Source organism: Lissotriton helveticus, chromosome 2_1 (genome assembly GCF_964261635.1).
Source record: "Lissotriton helveticus chromosome 2_1, aLisHel1.1, whole genome shotgun sequence".
In the NCBI taxonomy this organism is placed as follows: Eukaryota; Metazoa; Chordata; class Amphibia; order Caudata; family Salamandridae; genus Lissotriton; species Lissotriton helveticus.
Window position 1 is genome coordinate 184,240,684 of NC_136059.1, and position 21,116 is coordinate 184,261,799.

General features: G+C 48.8%; 1 protein-coding gene across 1 annotated transcript in view; it reads right to left on the reverse strand.

The window, feature by feature from the left end:
* Positions 1-10,126: 10,126 nt before the first annotated feature.
* The window catches only part of GALT (galactose-1-phosphate uridylyltransferase), a 141,384-nt gene continuing 130,394 nt past the window's right edge, over positions 10,127-21,116 (reverse strand). The window contains exon 11 of the mRNA XM_078674693.1: positions 10,127-10,658. Within this exon, the coding sequence (XP_078530819.1) occupies positions 10,578-10,658 (81 nt within the window). The 3' untranslated portion in view covers positions 10,127-10,577. The remainder of the gene's footprint in view (positions 10,659-21,116) is intronic.

Below are 21,116 nucleotides of genomic sequence, written 5' to 3' on the forward strand. Positions count from 1 at the left end.
CGCCAGTCTCGTGACATAAGAGTGCCCCATCACCCATACCTCTGTCCCTGCAATAAAACACAGTATGTTGCAAGATTATAGTTTATTGACACACTTAAAGGCACTGCAACGAAAACAACCACTGAGTGGCAACAGAAACTTGAACACACATCGTATTAATCTTGTCATGGCTTATGAATTATTTACTTTATTTACACGTCGTCAACTGTATGTCTGCTCACAGGGTGAATTACACTCATATCTTTTGTAGCAGTTGGATTCCCATCGACCTACTTTTTTAATTGCTTCGGCTGGGAGCCCTACCCTGTAAGCCGTGGTAGCCGCACCTATCCTAAAAGAATGGGAGCTAAACTTGGCCCCTGTTGTTGCGTATCCTGCCAGGAATAAGCATCCCTGCATCACATGGTCCACCTGGTACTTTGTGACTGGGGAACCGTTGGAGTGGATAAGTAATAAACCATCATTGTGCGGGCGGCAGGACAGGAAAGTGGCCAACAGTGCCACCGGGCAATAATTGTCGTTGCCCAGCCGCTGTAATGAAATGTTCCTACCCTTGCCTATCTGATCTGTCTTGGAGCATTGTAACAGGATCTCAACTGACTCCGCTGTCAAGCGAACGTCCTCCATCAAAAGGGCCCTGGAGTTGATCTCCTTTTTGGACCGAGCTACCAGTTCGCCTATCCTAAAAGCTCCAAAAAATGCTAAGCTAAAAGTCACTGAAAAGAGGGCCGCCTCATAGGCAGAATGTGTAACCTTAGGCAGGGCGTCTAGCATGTTTTTTAAAGTCTCATAATCTATGGGGGCCCTTTGATCCGCTGGTTTAGGCATCGCTCTTGCCCAGCCTTTGAGTGCCGCCCTTGTTGGGAATAACGCCGTTGGGTCCTTCTGGCCTAAAAGCCGGGCATGGTGCCCGATAGCGGACAAGTGCCCGGCCATCCATGAGTGGCTCTTCCCCTCATCCTTCGCCCAGACCATGAATGCCTGCACTTTTTCAACTTGTCTCACAGCCTCCCGCTCCCATGAGCCCATAATTTCGCAGAATGTTTTAACACAAGTCTGGTATCTCCTCATAGTCCGAGGTGCTAAGGACATCTCGCCTAGTTCTCTGATACGCTGCGCCACCGCAGCAGATGCCAAAGCCGGGCCGGGAAAGGCGTCATCTCTTCCCTCGCTCTCGGCCACGCCTCTCGGAACCTCTGCCAATGGAAACGTGAAAGTGCGTCAGCAGCCGTGTTTTGTACTCCCGGGATGTGCCTAGCCTTGCATTCCACATTATTGTATAAACATACTTTGACAAGCTCTCTTAGTAAACATAAGACAAGTGCACAAGAGGCCGACTGGGTGTTGATGGCTTGGACTACCGCCATTTTATCAGACCATAGAACCACTCCTTTTGCAGACAGCAGGGCAGGCCAAAGATGGAAAGCCACCACGATTGGGAACAGTTCTAACACCGTTATGTTGTTGGTGATCTTTTTCTTCCTCCAAGCATTAGGCCACCCCGCCGCGCACCAGTCCCTGTCGAGTATTGCCCCTAATCCCTCCCTGCCCGACGCGTCTGTAAACAACGTCAGCTCCTGGCTGCTGGTCCAGGGTTCCCTCCATATCACGGAGCCATTAAACTGTTCGAGGAAGTCCCCCCACAACTTAAGGTCTTCTTTGACCCCAAAACTCAACCTCACTTGATGATGCCTGCGCTTTATCTTTGCTGCTGTCCTGGCCAGCCTGCGCGCAAAAGCCCTACCAGCTGGAATTACTTTGGTGGCGAAGCTTAGTCTCCCATGAAGGCTCTGTATGTCGTCCAATGACACCTTATCCTGCCCCCGCACCAGTTTGATCTGCTCTGCTAATTCTGCGACCTTGTCTGCTGGGAGCCTGGCCTCACCCGCTACCGTATCTATTTCTATGCCCAAGAAAACTAAAGCCTGTGCTGGACCCACAGTCTTCCCCGGAGCCAGTGGCACACCCAGATAGTTTGTCATTTTTTAAAATTTCTCCTGCTCTGCCTACGAAGAGGAAATCATCCAGATAATGGGTCACGTTCACCACCCCTTCCACATCTTGAAGTACCCATTGCAAAAAGGTGCTGAAAGCTTCGAAGAATGCGCAGGAGATGGAGCAGCCCATGGGCATGCACCTGTCATAGTAATATTCATCGCCCAGCCTGAAACCTAGTAAGTTTTGGCTGCTAGGGTGCACGGGCAGGAGGCGAAAAGCAGATTCAATATCAGCTTTAGCCAGCCAGGCCCCTTTGCCAGCTCGTCGTAGGAGTTCCATGGCCACATCAAAGAGCAATACGAGACAGAGCACACCCCTTCCTCTAAGTTGTGATTGACTGACTCTCCGTCTGGGTAGGACAGGTGGTGAATCAACCTGAACGCCCCGGGCTCTTTTTTGGGTACTATCCCCAGTGGGGATACCACGAAGTTGTCTAGTGGTGGACGTGCAAATGGGCCAGCAACCCTCCCCAGCTCAAGTTCCTTACCAACTTTCGCTCTCACCACCTCAGGATTGGCCTTTGCCGATTTAAGATTGTCTGCATCTCTCGCGGCAGGAACCCCTATGTATGGTATAACAAAACCTTCCGCAAACCCCCCCAGAAGCAATCTCCCATCCAGTCTGTTGGGATATTTGTTCAGCAGTGGAACCAGTCGTTCCAATTTTATCGGTGAGGGCCCTTTCACTGCGCCTACCCCTAGTGGAATTGGTGACAATGCTTGAGAAGTAGAGGCAAGGGGGATCAACGGGGTGCAGGGGGGGTGGCATGGGCATGGGGGGGGGGAAGGGTGTGTGGGATGTAGACGCGTTACTTATTCTGCCAGGACCCTCCCCTCCCCCCCTGATAACTACCTTGCTTTTGACCTTTGTTTGACCTACACGTTCCTGCCTGGTGCTGCCCTCCACAATTGCTGCATGTATGCGTAAATTTGCAGGATCTCCCCCAATGGCAGTGCCCACCGTTGAATAATCTGCAAGACCCTGGGGATGACCTCCCGCCTCCCCTCTTTGGGCCTCTCCCCCTCTGGCCCCCTCGAAAGGGCGGCATCGTTTGTTCTGTCTGTGCCGCACTGCCGCTTTTATCATTAGATACCACCTGCGTTTCTTGCGTTTTACTGTTCGCAGTTGTGCCTTGGAGCGCCCTGGACCCCATATGGTCCATTCACAGCTGTACCTCTTTGTGATCCCAGCGCATCTTGGGAGATTTTGACATTTTCTTCCTGAACTCCCTATCATAATCTAGCCAACCTAGGCCTCCCCACTTTTTCGCTTCATTATGAATGAGTCTCCCGTAGTGAACTAATCCTGGTCCTTGATCGCCAAACTTCTCCATGATAACAGAGGACAATATCGCAAAGGCTTCCAACCATGTGTCAATGTTCTTTTCGTCTTCTTTTAACCCTGCCTTGCGTACATCAGCACCCTGTTAACCTAGCATGAGTAATGAAAAGATATCTATAAATTCTCGTTTCAATATTAATTCCTTAGCTGCCAGCGGGACCTCCCAGGACAAGGAGGAACGACCTGACAGTAAAGGAGCGTCATGCACCACTTCTTCCTCATCGCTTGGCAGCGCTGGCGAAGAAGCTGGTAACGTGGGAGCAGGGATTGCTGTACTTGCGGCTGGCGGTAGCACAACCGGGAGCGGGGGCGCAGGATTAGGTGGCTGCGATGGCGGGGGCGGGGGCGCAGAGTTCGGTGGCTGCGGTGCCGTGGGAGCTGGCAAAGCCGGAATAACAGGCGATATGTGCGGTAACAGGGGAGATGCAGGTAGCGCCGTCCCCGGTGGTGTAAATGGACAGGTCGGTACCATCTGCCCCCCCCCCGGTGTCCCGGATGCGCCAGGAATAGCAGCGCCATTTCCCCATACATTGGACGATGCTACCCCGCCATTGGCACCAGGCGTCACCCTCTCCCTCATCTCTCTCATAAATACTTCCAATGAGGACATGATCTTACCCAGATCGCTTCTAGTAGAGTATTCCATTGCCGGTTGCCCGATAGCAGGCAAGTTTGATGGACCAGGCAACTCCTGAACCACTTCCGCCAAATTAGAAGTGCCAGAAACGTCATGTATTACTGCGACCGTGGTTTTAACGCTGGCCTTCTTTTTGGGTGGCGGCGGGAAGTCTTTGTTCGTAGGCACCTTTGTCCTTTTAGACGCTCTAACGAGTCCTGCACTACTTATGTCCTCATCATCCAATGCCAAGATGTCATTGTTTACACAAGGGTTCGCCGGGTTGCCCTTAAGCAGATTGGTAGCCCATGCCACACCGTTCGTCTCCTCTAGTTGTAGGAAAATCGCCGCATGTGCTGCTTGAGCTTCCGAAACCCCTTTTGCTCCTGCGCCAGCTGGTCTCATTTCTGACATCTTGTGTGGTTTCCCTGAAAGAAAAATTATCGTGACTACTGGCCATTTCCCCTCTTATTTCCTTCGCCTTACTCTTCAAATTAGCATACTCTTGCTCATTCTAATACTTACTTTGATCCACGCAAACTCGTTACAACGGGGGAGGGGAGGCTCGCTATTCCACGCTTGCGTTGCGGCGACGTCGTTCTGTGCCACGATCCTGTATTAATTGATATAAAATTCATTTAGGCTTAGCCCTACCCCTTGCCCTAATGAACCGAAGACTTAGGTGGACCATACCTTAAACACTGGTCCCCCCAGTCAAGGGCCCAACCCCTCGTCCCTACCATACCGTAGGCCCAGGGGGACCAGACCATGAACACCGGCCCCCCTGGTTGCAGTACCAGAACCCCTTGAATGGCCAACCCACCACCTTTTAGTTCTTACCTTCCACTTGGGGGGGGGTGGCACCGTGCTCTCGCTGCTTTATGTCGCAATCCTTATTTGCCTAAAATAGAGGAACCCGCAGTGCAACCTGCAGCAAGAAGATGCACCATAAAGTCATATTATATTCCAGTCCTACGTGGCCAGTGTAACTGTAATCACCAGCATTGCAATCATTCTAATCCGATCACCAACATTACAATTTGACCCTGCAATTGCCCCACATGACTTGTTCTGTAACGTAAATTAAACCTTAATATTTAATCAACTGCGGACGAGCCGGCCGCCATTTTGGAGCTCGTAACAATAAACATTTTAAAAACCTATCACATGTTGTGTTGTCTCGGAGGGGGCAAATCTGAATTTCCGATCCGACCCCATGTGACCCGGCCTCGAACGGTGCCGCGACCCTCTATCGCTTGTACAGTCTATGGCCCCTTGAACCGTCATTACCGGGCGTTACATGTGCGCCGTGAGTACGAAATCGCTCTGCTACCAAGAGCGTGCGCGGAGGCTGGAGGGGGGAACTAGGGTCTGAATACTACAGTTCTGCCCTTAGAGCGTGCGTGGTGGAGGGCTGGAGCGCGAGAGGGGGGTGGGGTGTAGTGGGAGAATATCAAGTTTCCATTACCCACCCGTCTTCAGTGTCCCCCGGCCTGCTCCCCGCCGATCGCGTATTCCCAGCACGGATGCAGCGCTACGCGGCATCTATCTATGTTGAGGCCTGACCGGCCGTTACGGGGCATCTATCTACGTGAGAGATGGGGGGGCACCGGCACGTGGACATGAGACCCCCGCCACTGCCTAATGTAGCGGCCTGCTCCCCGCCTATCGCGTATTCCCAGCGCGGGTGCAGTGCTACACGGCATCTACTATGTTGAGGCCTAACCGGCCGTTACGGGGCATCTATCTCCGTTGAGAGATGGGGGGGGCACCAGCACGTGGAGCACGAGACCCCAGCCACCGCTTAAAGCTGCGGCCTACTAGCAAATTCTGCCCTTGCCGTCCCAACCCTGCTAGGCCTAACCGGCCGCTACGGGGCATCTATGTATGTTGAGAGACGGGGGGCACCGGCACGTGGAGCATGAGACCCCAGCCACCGCCTAATGTAAGGCCCTACTAGCAAATGCTGCCCCTGCCGTCCTAGCTCGCTAGGCCTAACCGGCCGCTATGGGGCATCTATGCATGTTGAGAGACGGGGGGGGCACCGGCACGTGGAGTATGAGACCCCAGCCACCGCTTAATGTAGCGGCCTTCTACCAAATGCTGCCCCTTCCGAATTAGCCCGTTGGGCCTAACCGTCCGCCGCATCCAGTGTGAAAGACCGCTGCGGGGCATCCACAAAATGTATAGATAGGGAGCACTAGCACACGCCATCTACCTACAAACGAAACCCCCAGCCACCGCATGGGACCGCTGCCGGTAGCCTTCCACCTACTCCTTGACCTGACCGCAACAGCCGGCAAGGCCTATCTGGCCCCAGTATCCGGTGCGCAAAGGTGCCTCCGGTAACCTACAAAGTTACAATCATAAACTATCCAGGCTAACATTGCGGGTACGCTACTGCCTTCTCCTTGCTGCCGTTCACGGAGACGGATGGAGCCCCATGCCGCTCCCCGCCACTTCTTATGCTCGACCCGCTACTGCCTTCTCCTTGCTGCCGTTCACGGAGACGGATGGAGCCCCATGCCGCTCCCCGCCACTCTTATGCTGGACCCCACCCTAACTAACCGACATTCGTGGTGGCCCACCCCTCACAGGCGTTCGCGGTGGACCCCCACGTCGATCCCCGCCACCCGACCACGTTACCGCTAAACGCCCATCGCCCCGAGGCCGCCATGCGACCTCGTCTATCCCTCTGCTCACACAACAGACCCGCACGCCACACACCACGGATCTATGGGCTCCCCCGTGGTAGAACCACGCGGCCCTGTCGACTCGGGTAGACCGAGGACGGGGCCCGGGGGGGAGGTCTAACGATCCCTTACCTCCTATGGAGCGGAAAGCGCGGGCCTCGCGTCCGGCGTCGTGGGGGAAGTGAGGGTGGGGGGGAGCTGAGGGACCCAATGGCCTGAGGCTGGCGGGGAGCAGCCTGGCACGACCGGCTATCGGGTGGGCAGCAGCAAAGTAAACCACAAACTAATCACCCCTAAGTGTTTCAAGGCGCTGGGGGCCGTCGGTGAGAATAAGCCAGCTATTACCCAGAGTCACTCAGCGGACGCTGGGGATCGAACCGTGATCCCAGCGAACCAGAGTCAGCCGCACTGGCTGATGCGCTACAACTCTCCCAATGGCATCCTGAAGAAAATCATATCTTGGGACACATCCTAAAACAGCTTCAGGCCTGCGCATAGCACAGAATCTATTCACCTTGCAGTAACCGAGAAACTTCACAGTGACCTGGATGAAAGTGGATCCTCAGCCTTGATCCTGCTCAATTTGAGCGCCGTATTCGAAACGGTATTTCACAAAAACTCTACTCCAGCGATTACAAGACATCGGTATAGGTGAGTCTGCACTGTCCTGGTTCGCCTCTTTTCTATCTGAGAGCTCTTTGTAGGTCATTTCTCCACCTCATGGCTCCCAAGCAAATGTCCTACACTATGGCATCCCCAGAGCCCTTTATTGAACCTTATCCTATGTAACATATACATTCAACAATAGGCAAAGGTCATTAAATTAAATCCTGAGGGCTTAAGCTGGTGTTATATGCTGACGATTCGCAGCTCATTCGTTCACTCTATGAAAACTCTACGCAACACTTGGCAAACTTTCAAAAAGGAATGCTTCCGGGTGTCAAAGTGACTGACCAAAAACTATCTTTGCCTGAACGTGAATACAACAGAAATACTGCTATTAGGCAAGCATGTCCACTCCTAGGGTGAAAACTGGTGGCCTTCCTCCCTTGGGCTTCTCCCCAAGCCCAAGTCACCCATCAAAAATGTAGGAGTCTGGATGGATAACACCTTGGCTTCTGAGGCTCAAGCCAAAACTGTAGCTGGTACTTGCTTTGGACTCTTGCGAAGACCGATGCCCATCCTGGGCCTTTTTGACTTATGCACCAGACAAACCATTATTCAGACGATATTTCTGTCCCAAGTAAATTACTGCCCAAGTTCTGTATCTGGGAGCCAACAAATCAGTCACTAAAAGACTCCAGCTGTTCCAAAAACTACGTCGAGGCTGCTATTCTCCGTCCCCAAATTTTGCTCCGCCACTGCTCTGCTTCACAAGCTGCACTGGCTCTCTGTGGATAAATGCATTCACTTCAAGACCCTGTGCATTCCTCATAAGACCCTGCACACCCAGGGAGCCCCCATCCTGTTCAACCTCATATCACCAAACCCGCCCTCGGGACCCCGGCGCTCAGCCGGTCTCAACTTGGCCATCGTTTCCTGAGTCAGGAGAGCAAGAACGGGTGGTCGCTCTTTTCGTGTTCTGGACCCTTCTCTCTGGAACTCTCTCCCTCAGGAAACCCAGAATCATATGCTTTTCAGGAAATCTCTTAGACTTGGCACTTCTCCAACTAGCACTTCCCCCCAACCCAGTTAGGTGCCAGCAGCTGCGGTTCACATGTCCTCTAGGTCCAGCGCTGGGAAGCCCTGTTCGTGGGGCAACTATGCGCTTTACAAGCCCCTTAACATAAAAGGACATAAAAAGGCCATGCAGCATAGACCAGTTTTAAAAAATGTACAAACAATAACAATTTATAACAAAAAATACTCGGGCACACACTTTCAGAATGCAGATATCAGGCAATAAGGAGGAAAGAAGGTCAGAATTCAGAAATACATTTGTTTTACTGCACATTAGAACGTATGCCACAGTGACCCGATCATTTGCCAGTTATTAGATCTGGTTAGATACATATTTTCTTTACCCCTGCTCAGTCTGTGCCACTTTCAAGGTGCCCTTATCTTGCCTGCTCAAAAGCTGATGAATATCACTGCAATGCTGAATGGTTGGCATATGGTGCCAATGCGATGGTCCCAGCTGCCCGCGGTGATGCCAGGATTAAGCCCATTAGGCTGCTGGTGCAGACAGACGTATAAATCACTCTGTCAACTGTTCCGCAACAAGTGCTGCTCCCTCACGGGACAGGAATCAAGCTAATGTGATGACTGTTCCCTGCAAATCCAATCAGCCTGGTTCCCAGTATTCAATCATCCATTCACATAAAGCTGCAAAAATAAAAATCCATTTTACTTCTTTGATTAGCTTTGAGTGAAATAGCAGTGAAGGTGACATTTCACTTAACACTATCTAAATTGTTACATTACATTAGAATATAAAAACTACTAAATATTAAGTGATATATTATTGTGAACAGCTATAAAATTAAGAATTTCCAAGAGCCACGGTAGCAGTTCAAGGGATATTGTTTTAAATATATATCTGATATTAGCCAGACTAGACTATTGACTCTTCAAGGTCATCTGTGAATAAGCATGATTTGTATAATCAATAATAATATAGTCCAAGTTTGTTGTTTATACTGGTGAGTGACACATTATTATGAAGCAGGGTTCTTTCATAGATTCACAGGCCTGAATCAAGTCGAATCAAAGGTGAAGAGGAGACGTAAAGGAAGACCACCTGACAGCGAACCCATCTGTCCGGGTCATATCCGAGCTGGCGAGGGTGATGCAAGGATGTCAACTATGCTGGTGAGCACCATCTACCAGAGCTTTAACCCCTTCACTGCGGGGTGTTTCCCCCTGCTGTGCGGGGGGGGGGGGGGGAGGGCCGCGCGAAGCGCCGCTGTGCTTGGGACGAGCTCAGCTCGTCCTGAGGGACAGTGCAGCTGCACTCATGACGAGCGGACCTTGTCACAACCACACCTGTTTTTCGAACATTCAGCACAGCGGGGTAATTATCCCTGCGCGCAACGGCCGTGACGAGCTCAGCTCGTCATGAGTGCAGCTGCACTGTGCCTCACGACGAGCTGAGCGCGTCATGAGCATAGAAGAGGTTAAAGGAGCTTCGTTTAGCATCTTAGCTTGTAAAGAGTAGTAAAGGAAAACTGGTAGAAATGCTCTAAATCTAGCCATCTTAACAACATTTAAAGAAACCGGGGTCACAAAATCCTTGCATCCGCCACATGGCTCTTTACATTTCCACCTCTGCCTCAGTGTCTATACCCTGGACCTTACAAGAAAGTCAACGACTTGCATACGCGGATGCCTGGCGCTTTGATGACCGGAGTTTATGTTATAGCCACAGTTTACCTTTCTGCATGCCCTACAGTCTTGGGCTATCGGATCTCCGTGCTTTACACCTGGTACTAAATCAAGTGGTTTTAAATATTTGCTACTGTAGTACCAGGCATTAGGAACCTCTTCACTTGTCTGTTTATTAATCTGGTGCATAGAATGTGCAGAGATAAAGAACTTCCTATATTCCCTTTGATTAATGTCAATGAATGAATGAATAGCGAGACTTCTGAAGCGTGCGGCTACTCCGAGGAGTGTTGTAGCGCGGAGCGCAATGTAAGAGAGCATGAATTCTGCCTCTATTTTAATTGTATCTTAGCTGGACTCTGTCTACAAAAGCCTTGCAGAAACTATTTCTCTAGGCTCGTATTGGCCAGGTTGGGCTGTATTAGCCCTCAACAGCCTCCAGAGTCAAGCCACCTCTTCTTCATAGCTGGAATGCGCCCATGGCTCCACTGGTTGCAAACACGTGTAACAGCTGTGTCCGACACACACACCAGGTCCCTTCGTTCGACTGGTCGGTGGCCCGTGGTCCGCGCCTGTGTGCAGCCCGCTGCGGAGGGCCACGGGGCTCAGTGCTGGGGTTGCTCGTCAGCTGCAGCCTGTTTCAGTCTGTAGTGCTCTTCTGGGAGACCCCTCAAGCGCTCAGCTGCCTGTAGAAGAGAGCATAGAGTCAGGTGAGACTAACAGAAAAATACACTGAGCCCAATATAACTATACTTCAAGAGTGCCTGCTGAGAGATGCCATTTTCAGTTCACTTCTTACTGCTAGGGGGCTTTGAGCCAGGTATGTGGGGACCACAGAAGCTTTAGGACGAATTTCACATTACCAGAGAGCAGATCACCAGCACAGGACATTAAGCACTGGCTCCAATCCAGATCAGTTAGGAATGTAATGCATGCTTTAAATTTAACATCCAGAGCCCTTCTGAAGAGTGGTACAGTATGTGAGCGCGTGTAATCCCTACCGTGTATCTAGTAATGGTGTCCGCGTGGCAGAGTTACAGAGCCTTCACAGGAGCGCGTGCACACAAACACACACTTATGTCATATTACAGCCACAGCACTACAAAAAGAACTGCATAAAGGAGCAGAACATGAGGAGGTTAAAAATAAGCAGACCAGATATTATATATAGAAATATTTTAGTGAGTGAGAAGCACAGTGGGCTGTAGGTCACAGGTTTCAAATCCTGGTAGTGCCAACTCAGCCTTTTGGTCTTTCAAAGTGAATACAACAGAGTATTGTTTAGTGTGGAAATAATAACCCTAATTTAAGTATCTATCTGTGGACGTTTCGTTAAATTGTAAAAAAAAAACATCCGTTTTAGCTAATAAAAGATTAGTGTTATAATTCATAAAACGAAAAAGTGGAGATGCTTTGCCATCAAAGTAGGTCAGGTGCTGGCACGCGATGCCCACATCCTCAGGGTGACAGCTGGCAACTCGTGGGGTATTCCACTACACAGTAAGGTAAGGGGTGGAAGGGAAAAGATTAATAGAATGCCAATACATTAAAATGTGTTCCAGTCCAACATAGCAAGAAAAATGAATTACAACGCATCTTTCCCCTTATAGGGACAAAAAGGAGGAAACGTAACCTGTCCTATATAAATAGAAACATCTACAATAAGACAACCTAATGTTAGGAAAAAACTAACAAATAGTCAAGTATAAAAAGGACCGGGAAGGGAAGAGAAGGGTACATAGGATAACTGGCTGGAAATACAGAGAGTATACGGGACAAATAAGGGCACGGTGTAAAACCCATGAATCCAAGATAAAATCTTTGTGCCAATGGGGGGAGAGGGAGGAGAGTGGGGGGTAAACACCCCTGAGGGATTCTTTTCTGGAAGGAACAGGAGTGTGAATTCTATTTGGCAGATCTCCGCTTGTACCTTGGTACACAAGATTATGTTTGAATATTCTGTCAACACTCCATGTTTTTCCATTACTCAGTTTGACTACATTGAGATCCAGCTAAAGCATTCTGGACATGAAAAAATGCTACTTCTCTCTTTACGGGTCCTGGGAGACTTAATTTTCACCCAATCTTCTACGGAGCCCATGGGTTCTTTTACACTGTTCACCCAATCATAACATTCGTTGTACCTCTCTTGGTGGCAATGGATTCTTTCCTGGATCTTCTTCTTATCTACATCGACTGAACATTCTTTTCTGATCCAGAATGGTGTGATGGATGTTTTGGGATGCATTCCCTTTAGTGACAAAAAAGGGGAAAGGCCTGTGACTCTATTAGAGGTTGTGCGGTACGCCCACACAGTTTCTTGTAGAGCAACTTTTGCAGGTGTTTTAATAACTTCCGGCCTTTGCAGACATTCTTTAACCATCCTATTAATTCTTTCTACTAACCCACTGGCACATGGGCAATACAAGGCCGTTTTGGGGTGGCAAATTGATGATTTCCTTAGGAAGTATTGCATGGGTTCTGAAGTGAATTGTACCTTATTGTAGGTGATAAGTATTTCTAATGCACCTTCCCCTAAAACAACATCGTTATCAGGATAGTAGTTCTACTGAGCACACATCTTGTCACCACCCAGCAAGTGCGGTAGCCGATCAGAACAATGGCATCATTTTGACTGACAGACTTATATCGGATAGGCAAAATGATATCCCGTGTTAATTGGACCCAAGGCTTATCAGGGATTTCAATAGGAGATATTTGGGCCTGAGTGAGTACATCGGACTTGTCACTTTCAGCACGGGCACAATTTCTCACTATGTTGTCTAGGAATCTATCAACACAAGGCCACCAGTACTCAAATCAGGATTTGCTTTTAGTTAAGCTGTGACTTAGATGTCCTAGGTGCGCTAACTGTACAATTTTTCCTCTCATATCGGTGGGAACAATCTTACTTCCTCTATAAATTGACTCCTTTACTATACTGAGGTCATGTCTCACCTCCCAAAATGTCTGCACCGAACTTGGTAGCTCATGACAAGAGTCTTAGAGTTCTGCGAAGGGCTATTGATTCATTCAGAAAAAGGTAGCGCTCAACAGGTAGGGGTTCGGTAGCGAAAGAGTAATCGTAGTTGTTGGTGCTTCTTGGTCAGAGATAACCCTAATCTCTGAGAGAGGAAGAGTGAGCCGGGCTTTTTCTTCCGAAACAATTAATGCAGAGTCAGATACTTCCTCCTCGACCCCGGCAACAAGCCAAATCCCTCGTGAGCACAGGCATTACCCGCCTCCTCACCGACATTCCGGCCCACGGAAAGCAGGCCCCTGATATAGCACCGGCTGGTGCCGATATTCTCTGCAGATTCTTTATCTCGCATACACACCCGACCAGGTCCGGGTTGGAATTATCACCGGCCCCCCAATACCGACAGACCACATCTACCCTCAGCCCTGAAGAGTCACGGGTTCACCCCGGATTGACGAAACACGTGTCGGCTGGTTCTTGTTCAAATTGGTTCCCTTATGGTTAAGAGGAACCCTGACTAAGTCATTAAAAAACACACCGAAAGAAGACTTGTGTGCGATCTTATCTTTTCTGTCAATACTACGATTAATATAATCATCAAACACAGGTTGTGTGCGCTTGACTCTGCATTCATGACAAGAGTCTGACAAGCCTTTTAAAATATAAGTCTTCAACGATTGCATTTCTTTATCATTTTCCATGGAATTTTCACAGGCCTCCTTGTTCACCCCTGCTATACTGACTGCTAACACAAAATATCCAAAATACCTTCTTTAGCCCTCATGCCTTTGTTGAAAGGCATCCTTGATAGACAGTCAGCAACAATGTTCTTGTTGCCTGGCACATACTGGCATGGTAAAAATTGTCCTCTCCAATCTATGGAGCCACGAGGATATTCTGGACGTAGTACGTTCAGAACCCTTGGTGGTGATAGCAAAAAAGAGGGGGTTATGGTCCATACACATCACAAACGGTATTCTGCAAAAAAAAAAAATAAAGTGCTTTACTGCCTAAGAACACCCCAAAGCTTCATGCTTTACTACAGAATCGTGCTGTTCAGGAAGCTTAATCGAGCGTGAGGCGAGCCCAACAACATGTTCACTCTCATCACCCAATCGGCTCAGAGTAGCATCTCGATGAACACTGCTCCCATCGGTGGTGAGAAATGTAGGTTTTCTGGGATCAAATTTGCCAAGGGTTGGGGCATTACTGATGGAGGCCTTTATCACTTCAAAGGCATCCTGAAACCTAGGTTCCAATGCAAAATGTGTGTTTTCCTTTAAGAGAGAGCGTAATGGTTCAGGGATGCTGGCATAATTAATCACGTTTCTTGTAAAGCACGACTATTCACACGTGAGGGTCTCAAGGGGCTAAAGGGGGGGGAGGACTGCAGTTCAGCCTTCGAGCCAGGTCTTGAGGTCCTTCGTGAATTGAGGCAGCAACGGTGATTGCCTGAGATGTCTAGGCAGGGAGTTCCAGGTCTTTGCAGCGAGGTAGGAGAAGGATCTTCCTCCAGCCGTGATCTTGTAGACTCTTGGGATGGTGGCCAGGACCAGATAGGTGGAACAGAGATGTGTGGTGGGTGTGCAGAAGGAAAGACTGTGGTTGGGGTCTACAGGTCTGGTGTTGTGGAGGGTTTTGCAGGCGTGCATAAGGAGCTTGAAGGTGATTCTCTAGTTAATCGGGAGCAAGTAAAGCTCTCTCTCCGGTGACTGGTGATGTGGCTGCAGTGGGGGATGTTCATGATGAGTATGGCAGAGGTGTTCTGGATTTTCTACAGTTTCTTTAGAAGTTTTTGGGTGGTACAGGTATGGAGTGTGTTGTCGTAGTCGAGTCTACTGCGGCTGAGCGCATGGGTGAATGATGGACTTGGTAGGAATCCACTTGAATATCTTCTGAAGCAAGCTGAGTGTGTGTAAGCAGGAGGACAATACTGCATTGATTTGGCGGTTCATTAAGAGCGAGGACTCCAGGATGATGCAGAGGTTTTGTGCGTGGTCTGTGAGGGTGGGTGGGTGGCGGGGGGGTTCAGGCGCTGCCGACCAACAGGAGTCGTCCCAGGAGGAGATGGAGGAGCCCAGGATGATGACTTCACCCAGTCTGAGTTGTGCTTGAGGCAGTTGTCCATCTAGGTGGTGACTGCCTTCATCCCGTTGTGGAAGTTGCTCTGGCAACTGTGGGTTTGCCCACATGCTCCCTATTAGAGACTGGCTCTACATGGCCAAAGATTATCCTATGGTCAGACGTGGGCTTCGAAAAGCTGAGAAGTATGAGGTGTTCGAACTTTTTTATGGAGCTAAAATACCGATTGACCGTCTTTCAGCCACGGGACTTATGATTGAATCTGGTCCAAAGGTTTGAAACAGATTTAATGGCTGAGGCGACCTACACAAGCAACCTCTCAGTGGATGGGCTACTGCATACCCTCAGTGGCACAACTACCGAGATTTGAGCATTGGGATAAAATAGCTATTTCTGCACTGAGAGATTTTTAGCCTGCATCCCACATGAAACAGTTCACTGCACTAGCAGTGGAATAAGGTCTCCAAAAATCAAAATTCTTTTGCTTTCTCCACATACGAAAAGCTCTGGAACCCTTAAAAAAGCACTCAGACCTATCCCTGACCATAACCCTCTCGAGGCCAACGTAACCCTTGAGGTAATCAATAATAATAGAATATCTAGTTTGTACAAAAAGTTAGTCATAAACATCCCACACCCTTTCTCACTATTGAGGGGACAGTAGAAGTGGGAGATCTAGAATGACGACTGGCGAGAAGCCACGATGGCAGCCAGGATGCAGGCTAACTCATCTAGGTTGTGCCTAGTGCAATTCAAATACTTTCATTGTATCTATTACAGCCCAGAGAAACTATACAAAATGCTTAAGTCCCCGATTCCCGAAAGCACATAGTGCAGGGGTCTCCAACCTTCTCTACTGAAAGCTACTTAAGTTCAATGAAACGCATTGGGAGCTACTAATATTGTTAGTGTTGTATAATTTCAATTTTGTTATATGTATATTAATTCAACCAAGCAAAAGCTTTCTAATTTAATAAGCTGGGCTGCACCGGTGAGCTACTCAGAGGTAGCTGGAGAGCTACAGTAGCTCACAAGATACTGGTTGGAGACCCCTGACTTAGTGTGAGAGATGTAGGAACCCTGCTACACATGATATGGGGTTGCCCACTGATACATTCATATTGGTCTAGAGTACAAGACACTTTATGCAGCATCCTAGGCTACCCAGTAGAGCGTGAACCCTGGACAGCTTTACTGGGCATTCACCGGGGTTGGGACGTTCCAACCAGAGACAAGACACTGTACAATATCAGTTGCGTAATAGCCAAAAGGGGCATTGCTAAGCATTGGCGCTCACTGGAAGCCCACACAATGACAGAATGACTACACAGCATGGATTGCTGTGCCTTGTCAGAGGCCTTGGTTTATAAGACCCCTGGTTGCCCTGGAAAACAGAAAAAGATTTGGGGCAAATGGATTGACTATTTTAAGGATGTATTGTACCAATTGAGGTATCCCGAAAACTCTGGACATTACTTTGTTATATACTACGATATGCGTTTGTCATGACCAGCTGTAATGATGTATCACGCTGTGGCATTTTCAGTCGTTTCGGTGCAGGCTGCTTTCTATTTCTTTTGTTACAAAATACAATAAAAATATATTTTAAAAAACCAAAAGGAACCCAAAATGTAAATTACCTCGGCTCTGAGTTCACCGGTTGTCAGACATTGGCATCACGGGCACTGCTCTAAGTTGGGTCGAATCATTCCTCAAAGATCGCTTCCAGCAAGTGTGGATGCCTCCCTTCCACTCATCAGATAACAAAGTAGAAACAGGGGTCCCGCAGGGGTCGACTCTGAGCCCCTTGCTTTTCAATGTTTACCTGACCCCCCTTATCTACCTGGCGGAGAGGTTGGTCACCAAAATCATGGCATACGCCGATGACACCCAACTTCTCTTCACCTGGAAAGGCAGTGATCTAAAGACTGATGAAGCCCAACATTGTTGGTCATCAGTATTCACCTGGCTTGCCCAGGCCAGCCTGAAATGTAATGAGGATTAATCCGAAATACTCCTCTACGGCCAATTCCCGGTGGACTTTAAAGAATCACTGTGGCCCAAAGGATCACCATGTCCAAAGGGTGACTGTGGGGTAGCTAAGAACCTTGGGATCTGGTTTGGGGCAGACTTGTGCTTCCGCGAACAAATCACGAGACTAGCGGGAACATGTTTCGGTACCCTAACAACCCTAAGGAAGTTTTTCCCCCTCCTGCCCCAAGCAGCCAAGGAGACAGTAGCCAGGGCCCTCATACTCTCGTGACTGGACTACGCTAATGCCCTCTACATCGGCTCCCCTGGCTTTCTCTTAGGCAAACTTCAAGTGGTACAAAATGCGGCTGTTAGGCTCCTCTTTGACATCCCCAGGAGACTAAGTGTCCGCTAACAGCTTTGTGATCTTCACTGGCTCCCGGTGGCACAAAGAGTGTGCTTCAAGGCTCTGACCCTGATTCACAAAGCTCTACACGGCCCTTGTCCATCTTACCTGAGGGCCAGATTTACGTTCTACCAGCCGACGCGCCAACTTCGCTCGGCTGCTTAGACGTCTGGTTGTCCCTAGGTTTAGGAAATCTCGTCTAGGCGGTCAGTCTCTGGCGGTTAGAGCTGCCAACATGTGGAACGCCTTGCCAGACCCACTGAGACATACGACCGATCTGGCCACCTTCAAAAAACTCCTGAAAACTCATCTGTTCCAACAGGTGCTTTAGACCCCGGGCTTAATCTGTCATTGTTTCTTCCATGCGCCAGGACAGTCTTGACTAACAGTGCACGCTACAAATCCTGTTATAACATAACATAACATATAACGTAACATAACATAACCAAACATATAACATAACCACACAAAGCCAGCTACTGGTACTGCAACACCCTCCCATAGAAAACAATGGAGTTAGGGACTTAAAGTAAAACATCATATGAAACAAAGTTCAATTAAATTATAAAAATAGTTAAAAATATCAACAGATATATTTGACAGAATTTTTTTTAAATAGTACATATTTTGTGTTTAATTATAAAATATTTCAAAAACTTGCTTTAATAAAAATATTAACATAGTATGTTTCATTAAATATGATTGCATAATTTTTAATTGTTACGTTATGCATATTTGTAGAGTGCACTATCAGCTGGGAAGCGTTTCCTGGCACTGAGAAGGTGCAAGTCTAGGCACACCTAGCGCCTAGTGGGACTACTCAAAAAGCCAAGTCTTCAGTTGCTTGCGAAATTCAAGAAGTGTGGAGAAGGCTCTTATGTGTCGCAGCAGTATGTTCCACGCTTTAGGAGCGATGTAAAGAGAAGGCTGGACAGCCGGATCTGGTTTTCTGAATGTGTAGAAATTGTGCAAGTAGGAGTCCGGACAACCAGGGGTGTCTGGAAGATTTGTGAAAACTGATGCGATTGTGAAGATATACTAGTCCAGTGTTATGTAGTGTCTGCATTGTGCTCGTTTATGAATGGGAAGCCAGTGGAGGTCCTTTAGGTGTAGTGTGATGGGAGTGTATCATGGGAGGTTGAGAGTGATTTAAGCCGCCGATTTCAGAATTGCCTGCAGCCTTCTGTGAGTTTTGTGTTGACCCCAGCATGGAGAGGGCTACCGTATTCCAGCTTGCTTGTGATCAGGGCGTGCATAACGGTTTGATTGGGAGTAAATTGAAAATCTTCTCCAGCATCTTCAGAGTATGGAAGCATGAGGCGGTGATGGCATTCACTTGGGCGGCCATGTTGAGTTTGCGGTCAATGATGATCCTGAGGTTCTTGCCGTGGGTTGTGGAGTAGCGCGACAGTCCTAGGTCTGTTAGCCACCAGGTGGAGGCCCACGGTGATGTGTGCTCTTCCAGAAGATCATAATTTCAGTCTTGTCAGTGTTCAGCTTTAGACAGTTGGTCTTCATCCACTGGGGTATTTCATTCATGCCTTAAACTTGATTTGGGGACAGGGCGTCTTGTCCGTGAGGGAGAGAATGAGTTTTGTATCTTCGGCGTAGAAGAGGGCTTTGATATCATGAGAGCAGCTGATGCTGGCTAGAGGGATCATGTATGCATTGAAGAGGGTCGGGCTCGGGTAGGATCCTTGCGGTACTCCGCAAAGGAGGTCGCAGGCATTCGAGGTATACAGTACCCGGCTGACTGACTGGGCACTTCCAGTCAGGAAGGAGCAGATACATCAGAGTGCATGTCCTTGGATTCGGATATCGTGTCAGCGTTGGATGATGATGGGGTGGGATACTACGTCAAATGCTGTGGAGAGTTTCAGGAGGATGTGGGCCGCAGTGTCTCCTCTATCCAGAGTCATGCGGATTTCATCCAAGTCAGCAGTTTCTATGCTGTTCGGTCTTAAACCAGGCTGAGTGGTGTTGAGGAGTTGATGGACATTGAGCTATTCAATGAGGTGCCTGTTGATGATTTTCTCTAGGACCTCCAATTCATTCAATACATCACTTTTAATAATTTAACATTTAATTTGGTTTTCTTTAGTTGGATGGTATTTTTTCATTTCAACTTGAGAAGAATATTTTTAACTCAATATATTTATATTAATTTTATTTTTAATTCAAAATTAAGGTAATAGTGATGTATCTTTTTTCTTTAGTACTACATTTACAATAAATATATTACAATAATTTATATTAATATTTAACATAAAAATTATTTACAAAGATTTTCCAAGTTTAATAACCTTTTTATTTATTTTCCCTTATACTGTACCATATATATTTTAATCTAAAGTGTTCAATTAAATAAAAATATGTAATTTTTGTATATGTGATAACAATAAATATGAATTTATGGTCTTAACAATTTTAAATAGTTTAACAATATTTCTATGGGATTTTATTATATTATCCTCACTCCATTATTTTCTATGGGACAGTGTTGTAGTACCAGTGACTGGCCATGTGTGGTCCTGGACTTACTCCTGCTCCGAGCCATACCCCCTTTGTTGAGGCACGGTCAAACATGAACTGAAATCAGTGTGCCAATTGGTGGCAAATATACTGTGTTGTAATGATGTCAGGAGGCCTGGCTAGAAAGATCGTTTTTTACCATCTTGCCACTACATGTCGCTCACGAGGGCCCTTTGGAACTCAGCCTTTACACCAGTATAGGACAATATACACATCTACACTGCCAAATGCTTAGTTTCTATTCACCTTTCAGTCCAGGTTTGTATCTCACTTACCTGGCAGTTCCTTCTGTCGTCCGACCCTTCCTAGGTCACATCCTGATAGTTTCTTTCTCTTTGCTCCAATCTATACTCCATTCCTAGCTTTCCTGTTTCCTGTCTTGTCGTCCTGGTTCTACTGGTCTTTCACCCTTCCAAGTCTTTCACCCTTCCTTTTCGGTGGACCCCGATTCATTGCACCCGGCTCCCTCCCTGCACCCGGCTCCCTCCTGCACCCGTCTCTCTCCTTACACCGGGCTCTCTTCTTACACTGGGCTCTCTCCCTGCACCGCGCTCTCTCCCTGCACCGGGCTCTCTCCCTGCACCGGGCTCTTTCCCTGCTCCGGCCTCTCTCCATGCAACGGCCTCTCTCCCTGCCCCGGGCACTCTCCCTGCCCCGGGCACTCTCCCTACACCCGGCACTCTCCCTGCACCAGGTTCTTTCCCTGCACCGAGCTCTCTCCCTGCACAGGGCTCTCTCCCTGCACAGGGCTCTCTCCCTGCACAGGGCTCTCTCCCTGCACAGGGCTCTCTACCTGCCCCGGGCTCTTTCCCTGCCCCGGGCTCTCTCCCTGCACCGGGCTCTTTCCCTGCCCCGAGCTCTCTCCCTGCCCCGAGCTCTCTCCCTGCCCCGAGCTCTATCCCTGCACCGGGCTCTCTCCCTGCACCGGGCTCTCTCCCTGCACCGGGCTCTCTCCCTGCACCGGGCTCTCTCCCTGCACCGGGCTCTCTCCCTGCACCGGGCTCTCTCCCTGCACCGGGCTCTCTCCCTGCACCGGGCTCTCTACCTGCACCGGCCTCTCTCCCAGCTCCGGCCTCTCTCCCAGCTCCGGCCTCTCTCCCAGCTCCGGCCTCTCTCCTTGCACAGGGCTCTCTCCTTGCACAGGGCTCTCTCCTTGCACCGGGCTCTCTCCTT